The 14433-nt window shown below is 38.2% G+C and overlaps 3 protein-coding genes across 3 annotated transcripts; all 3 read left to right on the forward strand.

The window, feature by feature from the left end:
* The first annotated feature begins 638 nt into the window (after positions 1-638).
* LOC137296707 (uncharacterized) lies at positions 639-2658 on the forward strand. The gene is made up of 4 exons (XM_067828535.1): positions 639-819; positions 1573-1701; positions 1856-1921; positions 2594-2658. The coding sequence occupies exons 1-4, from the start codon at positions 639-641 to the stop codon at positions 2656-2658; spliced, it is 441 nt and encodes a 146-aa protein (XP_067684636.1).
* A 3032-nt stretch (positions 2659-5690) lies between these two features.
* LOC137296711 (uncharacterized) lies at positions 5691-7709 on the forward strand. The gene is made up of 4 exons (XM_067828541.1): positions 5691-5871; positions 6624-6752; positions 6907-6972; positions 7645-7709. Exons 1-4 carry the CDS (start codon positions 5691-5693, stop codon positions 7707-7709), a joined length of 441 nt encoding a protein of 146 aa, XP_067684642.1.
* A 3021-nt stretch (positions 7710-10730) lies between these two features.
* Positions 10731-12815, forward strand: LOC137296679 (uncharacterized). Its single transcript, XM_067828498.1, has 4 exons — positions 10731-10924; positions 11677-11805; positions 11960-12025; positions 12698-12815. The coding sequence occupies exons 1-4, from the start codon at positions 10744-10746 to the stop codon at positions 12760-12762; spliced, it is 441 nt and encodes a 146-aa protein (XP_067684599.1). The 5' UTR covers positions 10731-10743; the 3' UTR covers positions 12763-12815.
* Positions 12816-14433: the final 1618 nt, after the last annotated feature.

Genomic DNA, 14433 nt, shown 5'->3' on the forward strand with positions numbered 1-14433 from the left:
TGATATGATCTCACAGATACACAACAAATTCACCAATCACACAATGTTCCACCTCAGATAATATCTTGTTTTCCTGTTTCTATTCACGAGTTTCTAATTTCAGTCTATATAAATATAAGCATTGAATTCCTACTATCTGCAGAGACACTTTTAGACGTCTTCTTTGGTGAGTAGCATTTACTGATATTCTTGTATTCTAATTCTTGGAAACCCATTCTTTACTGTTTCATACCTGACACAGCATCCACAATCTGAAACAAAACTGTCATTTTGAATTCAACTAAACCCCAAACACGCTACTAAATCACTGGAAATGTGGTTCACTCTCTTGGAGCTGTTGACTAAAGCCACAGATCATTGTAAAGACTATGGTCAGCCTTTCTATTCATCAGGACAGTTTGATTGAAAATTAGGTCCATTTCTCTTTCGGATGTTGCTCAGTCAATGACATACATTTTGCCAAAGATATAATCAAGTGAATATTCAAGATATGATAGTTCAATTCGGTATGATGAACAATGTGCTGTAGTGCCTACTAAGGCATCGCCAAATGTGGTCAGTAGTTTGTTCCACTAACGATTGTATTTGTAGTATACAGATTGATATTTGTGTCATGCAGATAACATCAGTTGATCAGAATGCGGCTGTTCTTTGTCCTCCTGCTTGTGGCCCTGGTTCTAATGCCAGATTCAGATGCCTGGGGAAGAAGAAGAAGAAGAAGGAGACGAGGCTGGTTTAGGTTCCGTAGAGTAGTTCGAGGTGTAGGGAGGGCCTACAGGATTTACAGACGCTACTCTCACATCATCAATCCAGCAATCTGTAAGAGGACTGTGTATTCTTTCATAAATGGCTTAAAACAAGTATTACTGACAAGTAAAACACAACGAAAAAGTTGTCTTTGGGTGTTTTCTAAATGTAATTTTGTTCAATGGTTGAATATCATTGTTGACATATGCTACATGAACTTGTATTTTTACCAAACCATCAAGCACCATCGACTGTGTCCTACAGTTGATAAAGCTAGTAGTTTCGTATTTAAATAATCATATCGACGTTTTACATTTCGAATGAACCTGGAATTAGCATGGCAAACATGCCAGACATTTTGAACCAAAATACTGTTTCTAGGAAATCAGCTGTGTGTAACATCTTCATCGTGTCGACACAATGACTGGGTGAATGATTTGCTTTCACTAGCACAGCTATAAAAATTATTCATGTATTGATGTCTTTATTAAGATTTAGTATTGATGAACCCTGGAATGATTGATGGAACTCTGCACATTGAATTGCTTATGCTACACCCAAATGTGTTTCATTGTTTTAGAGAGCCAGGAGTTGATAAAGTGTAGCTTCTCGAAAAACACCTCCACACAATAATTTGTCATGTGATGCGATATGTTCTGTCGTTTAAGAAATGTCCATTTTTTCGTTAGGAGACCGCAATATGAAAGCAACATGAAAAGGTACAATGATGGTGTACAAAGTACATCTACTTGCTCCAAAAACTTACGTTTTTATACCAGTTGCTGTTTGTTATGGGAGAGATAACTACTTCCATTTTGTTTGCAGCAGCCATAGGCAAGAGAAGTATTGACGAGCTTGATAAGAACAAGGATGGCAATATTGACCAATCAGAAGCTGAGGAACTGATGGAGAGACGGGCAGCCGAAGATCTACTTTCACTTGCTGATGAAAACGGTAAAACAAAACGGACATTTAATGACCACCTACACATTATTTACCTGAAATGTTAATGTTTTATGAAAACACTGCTAGTAGGTAAATGTTATTATTGTGATAATATACATATGCTTCGTGAATAAGGTCTGACTGTTTACTTCAACAATTTCAGGTGATTCGAACGTGAGTTTGGAGGAGTTCTCGAGGAGCATCCATGACTTCATGACCATACATTCAGGTAATAGGGCATAACGAGGGCTGAAGGTGGTTTATAGACGCATAAACTGAGATCCGCATCACTCAGTAAGGTCAGAAGGAATCTGAAACATAGGCCAACAGATCCTGCAGTCGTACACAACGTCTAATATTGATTTGAAGTTATATTTGGGATTACACTTTGTCAGTAATGTACTGATTCTGGTAGGTTGTTGGGGTTGTGTCAATCCGGGACAGCCTTCAAGTCGTTACCATCCTGTCATGGGATCACCTTGGCTTCTACAAATTGCAACCGAAAACTGGTACTTTAGATCATTTACATTGTCAAATCCCTGACAACTGTTTATTGAGGGCTACTATTACTGACACTGGTGGGAGTCAACCAAGTCAGCGAACCTACCACACTCAGCAATATTCCAGCTATAAGGCGGCAGTCTGAAAACATCCTGTGACCAACAGCATCAGCATCCGTCTACATCACTGAGAACCGAAGTCAGCAAACCTGAGCACCCGATCACTTTAGTCGCCACTTACGACAAGCATGGGTTATTGAAGATCAATTCTAACCCGGATTTTACCCAAGCTGCAAATATGCAAAGTTATTAAGAAAGATATCAAATACAACATACGTTTTGGATTACGTTTTCTGCGACATTGTAAACGAGCTTAATGAGTGCCAATTACTTCTTTTCAGACCAAGAGTTGCAAGACGAACTTGAGAAGGAGTTTGCTGATGCATTTGATGAGGACTCAGAATAATGCTCCTGATCACCATGTTTAGAAATAACTTGAATAAATCAATCTAGCAACATTTAAATGTCTCCTGTCATGTTATCTATGTGTTTCAGCACCAACCTCTCTTTTTCAGTCCATCCCGATGAGGTTGTCTTATCAAAACACGGATGTGATGTGTGCTTTGTTGGAAAAGAGATTTAACACATTTAACACCACATGATCAGATACTAGTTTGAGTGTCGACTCCCGACAACTGCGATCGTCACTGGCAACAGCATGATTCTGTTTAAATACTAATGACTGGCAATGAGTTGAAACAAGGCTATCGAGCTCATGGGATTGGTACGTAATGCACAAAACGCTTGCTTTAGAACGACATAAACTGAGGTTGGTTGTTGCTTTGGAAGGTCCGTTCAATTTGTATTGTAGGTTAGTTGCTGGAAGACAAATGAGGTTGATAGTTTCATTTTACCAGTGGTCAAACCTCATCTAGTTTTCAATACTCAGGCGTTTATCAAATTAATGACTGTTGAATATACTGTGCACCACATGGAAATGGATGGAGAGTTGAAATGGCTGTTCTGTTTAGACACAATCAATCATTTATGCTGTACAGAAAGATATAAATATACACAATGCAATTACAACAGTCTTTCTCTCACTACACCTGGTAAGGCTTTTACTCCTCTTGCCAACACAGATTAAAACACAATGAGAAATTGGACATACTTGCAGTCAGACCAGATGACGGGGAGTTAGTCCTTTTGAGTCTTGATTAAAGGTTCAGTTAAGACGTGAAACAGAAATACACTGACATTTCAGACAAAAACGTTGATAGAAGTCATCTAGAGGCATTTTCCATCCCTTCCCGTCCATAATGCAAGGCGTTCGTCTTCCGTGTCATGTCACAGCTGTGAGAAACGGATGATAGCAGTAACCTACTTACCTGACCTTATCACAGCATAAGTGTGACGTCGTGCGTTGTTGGAAATGAGATGTTCGCACGTTTAACACGAGATGATCAGATACTCAGTATCACCAGCGATCAGTGTGCCACCATTCATCATCGATGGCAACAGCAGAACAGAATATTTTACTCTGGCTATAATGGAAATTGGTTCCTTTCCTTCTCTGTTCCTCTCTAATCAGTTACGGTGAACAAAGAGGAAGTTTGTCGCATATTAAATTGTATAAACTGTAAATCTACTTGTGCTGATTGTCTTGTACCAGAAACGCTTACATACCCATTACCCGACACCAGCCCCTTTTTGGTTAAAATCTTTAAGCGAAGATTTTGATATAGGTGTTCTTTTCGGACACAATCCATCGTTATAACTATATATAGTCGATCAATATTATTATAAATAAAATGGATATGTAAACAACACCATTTATTGGAATATTACTGTCACAACTTCACTTGGTAAAAACTAGTACGTCTCTTGTCAACACAGATTAACACTTTGATGAAAACACAGAGATTTTACACCTAAGTCGTTAGCTGAATTTAGAATCTATTGAGTCTTTGAGACATATTCACCCTTCAGCAAACGGAAGCTATACGTAGCCGTAGTAGATTTTAAGACAATGTATTGTTCATTAATGAAGTTGAAATTTGGAAATGTTTTAGATATCGGGGATTGTGAGAGCTTCAATACCATGATTTTTTCACAGAATCAACATGAACAAAAGTATAAGAATCAGTCAGATTATATTGTACCTTGGAAGTCAGTACACACTTTAGAGACTCTTAAATAAACATTTGTATTGTTGTATTTATGCCATTTATCTAGGCATTCTGGAGTTTGTCTCTTACCTACACCCCTCATTTCGTATATACCTTACCTTCAGCGAATATTCTAATGTATCTTCCCAGGTACACTGACTGATCCTCTATCTTCTACACTGAGACAAGAAAGAATTTATATATGAAGTAAAGTGAGACAGACGTGCTGGACACCTGACCTGAAAAGGCCAGACATGATAACCCACATCTTTGTTACGCAAAAACGACAAACAAAATCACACTCAAATATTCAATTCCTAATATAAGGGTCGTCACCTGAAGGCAATTCAAAGATACAAATAATTTCATTCGTTTAGCTTGGATATGTCGGAGGTTGAATATGAAACAATTAGAAGAAATTTTAAAATAAAGGTCAGGTATGTTGGTTTGAATGCTATTACCAATTACACCTGTCTGATCGTCTCGTGTTACATGTGTTGCCATATCGAGGATCAATGGTATCACACAGACAGGACACCTCAAGTGCGATCAACGGGCAGATTACTTCCTATCTGCTCATCTGACGTTAAAGCTGTTAAAATGTCATTTCCAGCAAAACGTAAATCACACCTCTGTCGTGATAAGATAAGTAGTTCATAGTCATCCATTTCCCATCTCTCCCAGCTGTTGCATGATATGATCTCACAGATACACAACAAATTCACCAATCACACAATGTTCCACCTCAGATAATATCTTGTTTTCTTGTTTCTATTCACGAGTTTCTAATTTCAGTCTATATAAATATAAGCATTGAATTCCTACTATCTGCAGAGACACTTTTAGACGTCTTCTTTGGTGAGTAGCATTTACTGATATTCTTGTATTCTAATTCTTGGAAACCCATTCTTTACTGTTTCATACCTGACACAGGATCCACAATCTGAAACAAAACTGTCATTTTGAATTCAACTAAACCCCAAACACGCTACTAAATCACTGGAAATGTGGTTCACTCTCTTGGGGCTGTTGATTGAAGCCACAGATCATTGTAAACACTATGGTCAGCCTTTCTATTCATCAGGACAGTTTGATTGAAAATTAGGTCCATTTCTCTTTCGGGTGTTGCTCAGTCAATGACATGCATTTTGCCAAAGACGTAATCAAGTAAATATTCAAGATATGATAGTTCAATTCGGTATGATGAACAATGTGCTGTAGTGCCTAGTAGGGCATCACCAAATGTGGTCAGTAGTTTGTTCCACTAACGATTGTATTTGTAGTATACAGATTGATATTTGTGTCATGCAGATAACATCAGGTGATCAGAATGCGGCTGTTCTTTGTCCTCCTGCTTGTGGCCCTGGTTCTAATGCCAGATTCAGATGCCTGGGGAAGAAGAAGAAGAAGAAGGAGACGAGGCTGGTTTAGGTTCCGTAGAGTAGTTCGAGGTGTAGGGAGGGCCTACAGGATTTACAGACGCTACTCTCACATCATCAATCCAGCAATCTGTAAGAGGACTGTGTATTCTTTCATAAATGGCTTAAAACAAGTATTACTGACAAGTAAAACACAACGAAAAAGCTGTATTTGAGTGTTTTCTAAATGTAATTTTGTTCAATGGTTGAATATCATTGTTGACATATATAACATGAACTTGTATTTTTACCAAACCATCAAGCAACATCGACTGTGTCCTACAGTTGATAAAGCTAGTAGTTTCGTATTTGAATAATTATATCGACGTTTTACATTTCGAATGAACCTGGAATTAGCATGGCAAACATGCCAGACATTTTGAACTAGAATACTGTTTCTAGGAAATCAGCAGTGTGTAACATCCTCATCGTGTCGACACAATGACTGGGTGAAAGAATTACTTTCACTAGCACAGCTATAACAATTATTCATGTATTGATGTCTTTATTAAGATTTAGTTTTGATGAAACCTGGAACGATTGATGGAACTCTGCACATTGAATTGCTTATGCTACACCCAAATGTTTTTCATTGTTTTAGAGAGCCAGGAGTTGATAAAGTGTAGCTTCTCGAAAAACACCTCCACACAATAATTTGTCATGTGATGCGATATGTTCTGTCGTTTAAGAAATGTCCATTTTTCGTTAGGAGACCGCAATATGAAAGCAACATGAAAAGGTACAATGATGGTGTACAAAGTACATCTACTTGCTCCAAAAACTTACGTTTTTATACCAGTTGCTGTTTGTTATGGGAGACATAATTACTTCCATTTTGTTTGCAGCAGCCATAGGCAAGAGAAGTATTGACGAGCTTGATAAGAACAAGGATGGCAATATTGACCAATCAGAAGCTGAGGAACTGATGGAGAGACGGGCAGCCGAAGATCTACTTTCACTTGCTGATGAAAACGGTAAAACAAAACGGACATTTAATGACCACCTACACATTATTTACCTGAAATGTTAATGTTTTATGAAAACACTGCTAGTAGGTAAATGTTATTATTGTGATAATATACATATGCTTCGTGAATAAGGTCTGACTGTTTACTTCAACAATTTCAGGTGATTCGAACGTGAGTTTGGAGGAGTTCTCGAGGAGCATCCATGACTTCATGACCATACATTCAGGTAATAGGGCATAACGAGGGCTGAAGGTGGTTTATAGACGCATAAACTGAGATCCGCATCACTCAGTAAGGTCAGAAGGAATCTGAAACATAGGCCAACAGATCCTGCAGTCGTACACAACGTCTAATATTGATTTGAAGTTATATTTGGGATTACACTTTGTCAGTAATGTACTGATTCTGGTAGGTTGTTGGGGTTGTGTCAATCCGGGACAGCCTTCAAGTCGTTACCATCCTGTCATGGGATCACCTTGGCTTCTACAAATTGCAACCGAAAACTGGTACTTTACATCATTTACATTGTCAAATCCCTGACAACTGTTTATTGAGGGCTACTATTACTGACACTGGTGGGAGTCAACCAAGTCAGCGAACCTACCACACTCAGCAATATTCCAGCTATAAGGCGGCAGTCTGAAAACATCCTGTGACCAACAGCATCAGCATCCGTCTACATCACTGAGAACCGAAGTCAGCAAACCTGAGCACCCGATCACTTTAGTCGCCACTTACGACAAGCATGGGTTATTGAAGATCAATTCTAACCCGGATTTTACCCAAGCTGCAAATATGCAAAGTTATTAAGAAAGATATCAAATACAACATACGTTTTGGATTACGTTTTCTGCGACATTGTAAACGAGCTTAATGAGTGCCAATTACTTCTTTTCAGACCAAGAGTTGCAAGACGAACTTGAGAAGGAGTTTGCTGATGCATTTGATGAGGACTCAGAATAATGCTCCTGATCACCATGTTTAGAAATAACTTGAATAAATCAATCTAGCAACATTTAAATGTCTCCTGTCATGTTATCTATGTGTTTCAGCACCAACCTCTCTTTTTCAGTCCATCCCGATGAGGTTGTCTTATCAAAACACGGATGTGATGTGTGCTTTGTTGGAAAAGAGATTTAACACATTTAACACCACATGATCAGATACTAGTTTGAGTGTCGACTCCCGACAACTGCGATCGTCACTGGCAACAGCATGATTCTGTTTAAATACTAATGACTGGCAATGAGTTGAAACAAGGCTATCGAGCTCATGGGATTGGTACGTAATGCACAAAACGCTTGCTTTAGAACGACATAAACTGAGGTTGGTTGTTGCTTTGGAAGGTCCGTTCAATTTGTATTGTAGGTTAGTTGCTGGAAGACAAATGAGGTTGATAGTTTCATTTTACCAGTGGTCAAACCTCATCTAGTTTTCAATACTCAGGCGTTTATCAGATTAATGACAGTTGAATATACTGTGCAGCACATGGAAATGGATGGAGAGTTGAAATGGCTGTTCTGTTTAGACACAATCAATCATTTATGCTGTACAGAAAGATATAAATATACACAATGCAATTACAACAGTCTTTCTCTCACTACACCTGGTAAGGCTTTTACTCCTCTTGCCAACACAGATTAAAACACAATGAGAAATTGGACATACTTGCAGTCAGACCAGATGACGGGGAGTTAGTCCTTTTGAGTCTTGATTAAAGGTTCAGTTAAGACGTGAAACAGAAATACACTGACATTTCAGACAAAAACGTTGATAGAAGTCATCTAGAGGCATTTTCCATCCCTTCCCGTCCATAATGCAAGGCGTTCGTCTTCCGTGTCATGTCACAGCTGTGAGAAACGGATGATAGCAGTAACCTACTTACCTGACCTTATCACAGCATAAGTGTGACGTCGTGCGTTGTTGGAAATGAGATGTTCGCACGTTTAACACGAGATGATCAGATACTCAGTATCACCAGCGATCAGTGTGCCACCATTCATCATCGATGGCAACAGCAGAACAGAATATTTTACTCTGGCTATAATGGAAATTGGTTCCTTTCCTTCTCTGTTCCTCTCTAATCAGTTACGGTGAACAAAGAGGAAGTTTGTCGCATATTAAATTGTATAAACTGTAAATCTACTTGTGCTGATTGTCTTGTACCAGAAACGCTTACATACCCATTACCCGACACCAGCCCCTTTTTGGTTAAAATCTTTAAGCGAAGATTTTGATATAGGTGTTCTTTTCGGACACAATCCATCGTTATAACTATATATAGTCGATCAATATTATTATAAATAAAATGGATATGTAAACAACACCATTTATTGGAATATTACTGTCACAACTTCACTTGGTAAAAACTAGTACGTCTCTTGTCAACACAGATTAACACTTTGATGAAAACTCAAAGATTTTACACCTAAGTTGATAGTTGAATTTAGAATCTATTGAGTCTTTGAGACATATTCACCCTTCAGCAAACGGAAGCTGTACGTAGCCGTAGTAGATTTTAAGATAATGTATTGTTCAGTTAATGAAGTTGAAATTTGGAAATGTTTTAGATATCGGGGATTGTGAGAGCTTCAATACCATGAATTTTTCACAGAATCAACATGAACAAAAGTATAAGAATCAGTCAGATTATATTGTACCTTGGAAGTCAGTACACACTTTAGAGACTCTTAAATAAACATTTGTATTGTTGTATTTATGCCATTTATCTATGCATTCTGGAGTTTGTCTCTTACCTACACCCCTCATTGCGTAAATACCTTACCTTTAGCGAATAATCTAATGTATCTTACCCAGGTACACTGACTGATCCTCTATCTTCTACATTGACACAAGAAAGAATTTATATATGAAGTAAAGTGAGACAGACGTGCTGGACACCTGACCTGAAAAGGCCAGACATGATAACCCACATCTTTGTTACGCAAAAACGACAAACAAAATCACACTCAAATATTCAATTCCTAATATAAGGGTCGTCACCTGAAGGCAATTCAAAGATACAAATAATTTCATTCGTTTAGCTTGGATATGTCGGAGGTTGATTATGAAACAATTAGAAGAAATTTTAAAATAAAGGTCAGGTATGTTGGTTTGAATGCTATTACCAATTACACCTGTCTGATCGTCTCGTGTTACATGTGTTGCCATATCGAGGATCAATGGTATCACACAGACAGGACACCTCAAGTGCGATCAACGGGCAGATTACTTCCTATCTGCTCATCTGACGTTAAAGCTGTTAAAATGTCATTTCCAGCAAAACGTAAATCACACCTCTGTCGTGATAAGATAAGTAGTTCATAGTCATCCATTTCCCATCTCTCCCAGCTGTTGCATGATATGATCTCACAGATACACAACAAATTCACCAATCACACAATGTTCCACCTCAGATAATATCTTGTTTTCCTGTTTCTATTCACGAGTTTTTAATTTCAGTCTATATAAATATAAACATTGAATTCCTACTATCTGCAGAGACACTTTTAGACGTCTTCTTTGGTGAGTAGCATTTACTGATATTCTTGTATTCTAATTCTTGGAAACCCATTCTTTACTGTTTCATACCTGACACAGGATCCACAATCTGAAACAAAACTGTCATTTTGAATTCAACTAAACCCCAAACACGCTACTAAATCACTGGAAATGTGGTTCACTCTCTTGGGGCTGTTGATTGAAGCCACAGATCATTGTAAACACTATGGTCAGCCTTTTTATTCATCAGGACAGTTTGATTGAAAATTAGGTCCATTTCTCTTTCGGGTGTTGCTCAGTCAATGACATACATTTTGCCAAAGATATAATCAAGTGAATATTCAAGATATGATAGTTCAATTCGGTATGATGAACAATGTGCTGTAGTGCCTACTAAGGCATCGCCAAATGTGGTCAGTAGTTTGTTCCACTAACGATTGTATTTGTAGTATACAGATTGATATTTGTGTCATGCAGATAACATCAGTTGATCAGAATGCGGCTGTTCTTTGTCCTCCTGCTTGTGGCCCTGGTTCTAATGCCAGATTCAGATGCCTGGGGAAGAAGAAGAAGAAGAAGGAGACGAGGCTGGTTTAGGTTCCGTAGAGTAGTTCGAGGTGTAGGGAGGGCCTACAGGATTTACAGACGCTACTCTCACATCATCAATCCAGCAATCTGTAAGAGGACTGTGTATTCTTTCATAAATGGCTTAAAACAAGTATTACTGACAAGTAAAACACAACGAAAAAGCTGTATTTGAGTGTTTTCTAAATGTAATTTTGTTCAATGGTTGAATATCATTGTTGACATATATAACATGAACTTGTATTTTTACCAAACCATCAAGCAACATCGACTGTGTCGTACAGTTGATAAAGCTAGTAGTTTCGTATTTGAATAATTATATCGACGTTTTACATTTCGAATGAACCTGGAATTAGCATGGCAAACATGCCAGACATTTTGAACTAGAATACTGTTTCTAGGAAATCAGCAGTGTGTAACATCCTCATCGTGTCGACACAATGACTGGGTGAAAGAATTACTTTCACTAGCACAGCTATAACAATTATTCATGTATTGATGTCTTTATTAAGATTTAGTTTTGATGAAACCTGGAACGATTGATGGAACTCTGCACATTGAATTGCTTATGCTACACCCAAATGTTTTTCATTGTTTTAGAGAGCCAGGAGTTGATAAAGTGTAGCTTCTCGAAAAACACCTCCACACAATAATTTGTCATGTGATGCGATATGTTCTGTCGTTTAAGAAATGTCCATTTTTCGTTAGGAGACCGCAATATGAAAGCAACATGAAAAGGTACAATGATGGTGTACAAAGTACATCTACTTGCTCCAAAAACTTACGTTTTTATACCAGTTGCTGTTTGTTATGGGAGACATAATTACTTCCATTTTGTTTGCAGCAGCCATAGGCAAGAGAAGTATTGACGAGCTTGATAAGAACAAGGATGGCAATATTGACCAATCAGAAGCTGAGGAACTGATGGAGAGACGGGCAGCCGAAGATCTACTTTCACTTGCTGATGAAAACGGTAAAACAAAACGGACATTTAATGACCACCTACACATTATTTACCTGAAATGTTAATGTTTTATGAAAACACTGCTAGTAGGTAAATGTTATTATTGTGATAATATACATATGCTTCGTGAATAAGGTCTGACTGTTTACTTCAACAATTTCAGGTGATTCGAACGTGAGTTTGGAGGAGTTCTCGAGGAGCATCCATGACTTCATGACCATACATTCAGGTAATAGGGCATAACGAGGGCTGAAGGTGGTTTATAGACGCATAAACTGAGATCCGCATCACTCAGTAAGGTCAGAAGGAATCTGAAACATAGGCCAACAGATCCTGCAGTCGTACACAACGTCTAATATTGATTTGAAGTTATATTTGGGATTACACTTTGTCAGTAATGTACTGATTCTGGTAGGTTGTTGGGGTTGTGTCAATCCGGGACAGCCTTCAAGTCGTTACCATCCTGTCATGGGATCACCTTGGCTTCTACAAATTGCAACCGAAAACTGGTACTTTACATCATTTACATTGTCAAATCCCTGACAACTGTTTATTGAGGGCTACTATTACTGACACTGGTGGGAGTCAACCAAGTCAGCGAACCTACCACACTCAGCAATATTCCAGCTATAAGGCGGCAGTCTGAAAACATCCTGTGACCAACAGCATCAGCATCCGTCTACATCACTGAGAACCGAAGTCAGCAAACCTGAGCACCCGATCACTTTAGTCGCCACTTACGACAAGCATGGGTTATTGAAGATCAATTCCAACCCGGATTTTACCCAAGCTGCAAATATACAAAGTTATTAAGAAAGATATCAAATACAACATACGTTTTGGATTACGTTTTCTGCGACATTGTAAACGAGCTTAATGAGTGCCAATTACTTCTTTTCAGACCAAGAGTTGCAAGACGAACTTGAGAAGGAGTTTGCTGATGCATTTGATGAGGACTCAGAATAATGCTCCTGATCAACATGTTTAGAAATAACTTGAATAAATCAATCTAGCAACATTTAAATGTCTCCTGTCATGTTATCTATGTGTTTCAGCACCAACCTCTCTTTTTCAGTCCATCCCGATGAGGTTGTCTTATCAAAACACGGATGTGATGTGTGCTTTGTTGGAAAAGAGATTTGACACATTTAACACCACATGATCAGATACTAGTTTGAGTGTCGACTCCCGACAACTGCGATCGTCACTGGCAACAGCATGATTCTGTTTAAATACTAATGACTGGCAATGAGTTGAAACAAGGCTATCGAGCTCATGGGATTGGTACGTAATGCACAAAACGCTTGCTTTAGAACGACATAAACTGAGGTTGGTTGTTGCTTTGGAAGGTCCGTTCAATTTGTATTGTAGGTTAGTTGCTGGAAGACAAATGAGGTTGATAGTTTCATTTTACCAGTGGTCAAACCTCATCTAGTTTTCAATACTCAGGCGTTTATCAGATTAATGACAGTTGAATATACTGTGCATCACATGGAAATGGATGGAGAGTTGAAATGGCTGTTCTGTTTAGACACAATCAATCATTTATGCTGTACAGAAAGATATAAATATACACAATGCAATTACAACAGTCTTTCTCTCACTACACCTGGTAAGGCTTTTACTCCTCTTGCCAACACAGATTAAAACACAATGAGAAATTGGACATACTTGCAGTCAGACCAGATGACGGGGAGTTAGTCCTTTTGAGTCTTGATTAAAGGTTCAGTTAAGACGTGAAACAGAAATACACTGACATTTCAGACAAAAACGTTGATAGAAGTCATCTAGAGGCATTTTCCATCCCTTCCCGTCCATAATGCAAGGCGTTCGTCTTCCGTGTCATGTCACAGCTGTGAGAAACGGATGATAGCAGTAACCTACTTACCTGACCTTATCACAGCATAAGTGTGACGTCGTGCGTTGTTGGAAATGAGATGTTCGCACGTTTAACACGAGATGATCAGATACTCAGTATCACCAGCGATCAGTGTGCCACCATTCATCATCGATGGCAACAGCAGAACAGAATATTTTACTCTGGCTATAATGGAAATTGGTTCCTTTCCTTCTCTGTTCCTCTCTAATCAGTTACGGTGAACAAAGAGGAAGTTTGTCGCATATTAAATTGTATAAACTGTAAATCTACTTGTGCTGATTGTCTTGTACCAGAAACGCTTACATACTCATTACCCGACACCAGCCCCTTTTTGGTTAAAATCTTTAAGCGAATATTTTGATATAGGTGTTCTTTTCGGACACAATCCATCGTTATAGTCGATCAATATTATTATAAATAAAATGGATATGTAAACAACGCCATTTATTGGAATATTACTGTCACAACTTCACTTGGTAAAAACTAGTACGTCTCTTGTCAACACAGATTAACACTTTGATGAAAACTCAAAGATTTTACACCTAAGTCGATAGTTGAATTTAGAATCTATTGAGTCTTTGAGACATATTCACCCTTCAGCAAACGGAAGCTGTACGTAGCCGTAGTAGATTTTAAGATAATGTATTGTTCAGTTAATGAAGTTGAAATTTGGAAATGTTTTAGATATCGGGGATTGTGAGAGCTTCAATACCATGAATTTTTCACAGAATCAACATGAACAAAAGTATAAGAATCAG

This window comes from Haliotis asinina, chromosome 9, assembly GCF_037392515.1.
Source record: "Haliotis asinina isolate JCU_RB_2024 chromosome 9, JCU_Hal_asi_v2, whole genome shotgun sequence".
Classification (NCBI taxonomy): Eukaryota; Metazoa; Mollusca; class Gastropoda; order Lepetellida; family Haliotidae; genus Haliotis; species Haliotis asinina.

Bases quoted from the DNA above. Each gene is read 5' to 3' on its own strand.
- LOC137296711 (XM_067828541.1), top strand. From the start codon at position 5,691: ATGCGGCTGTTCTTTGTCCTCCTGCTTGTGGCCCTGGTTCTAATGCCA. The intron at 5,872-6,623 runs GTAAGAGGACTG...TTTTGTTTGCAG, and splicing joins CATCATCAATCCAGCAATCT to CAGCCATAGGCAAGAGAAGT. The intron at 6,973-7,644 runs GTAATAGGGCAT...ACTTCTTTTCAG, and splicing joins CTTCATGACCATACATTCAG to ACCAAGAGTTGCAAGACGAA.
- LOC137296707 (XM_067828535.1), top strand. From the start codon at position 639: ATGCGGCTGTTCTTTGTCCTCCTGCTTGTGGCCCTGGTTCTAATGCCA. The intron at 820-1,572 runs GTAAGAGGACTG...TTTTGTTTGCAG, and splicing joins CATCATCAATCCAGCAATCT to CAGCCATAGGCAAGAGAAGT. The intron at 1,922-2,593 runs GTAATAGGGCAT...ACTTCTTTTCAG, and splicing joins CTTCATGACCATACATTCAG to ACCAAGAGTTGCAAGACGAA.
- LOC137296679 (XM_067828498.1), top strand. From the start codon at position 10,744: ATGCGGCTGTTCTTTGTCCTCCTGCTTGTGGCCCTGGTTCTAATGCCA. The intron at 11,806-11,959 runs GTAAAACAAAAC...CAACAATTTCAG, and splicing joins TTCACTTGCTGATGAAAACG to GTGATTCGAACGTGAGTTTG. The intron at 12,026-12,697 runs GTAATAGGGCAT...ACTTCTTTTCAG, and splicing joins CTTCATGACCATACATTCAG to ACCAAGAGTTGCAAGACGAA.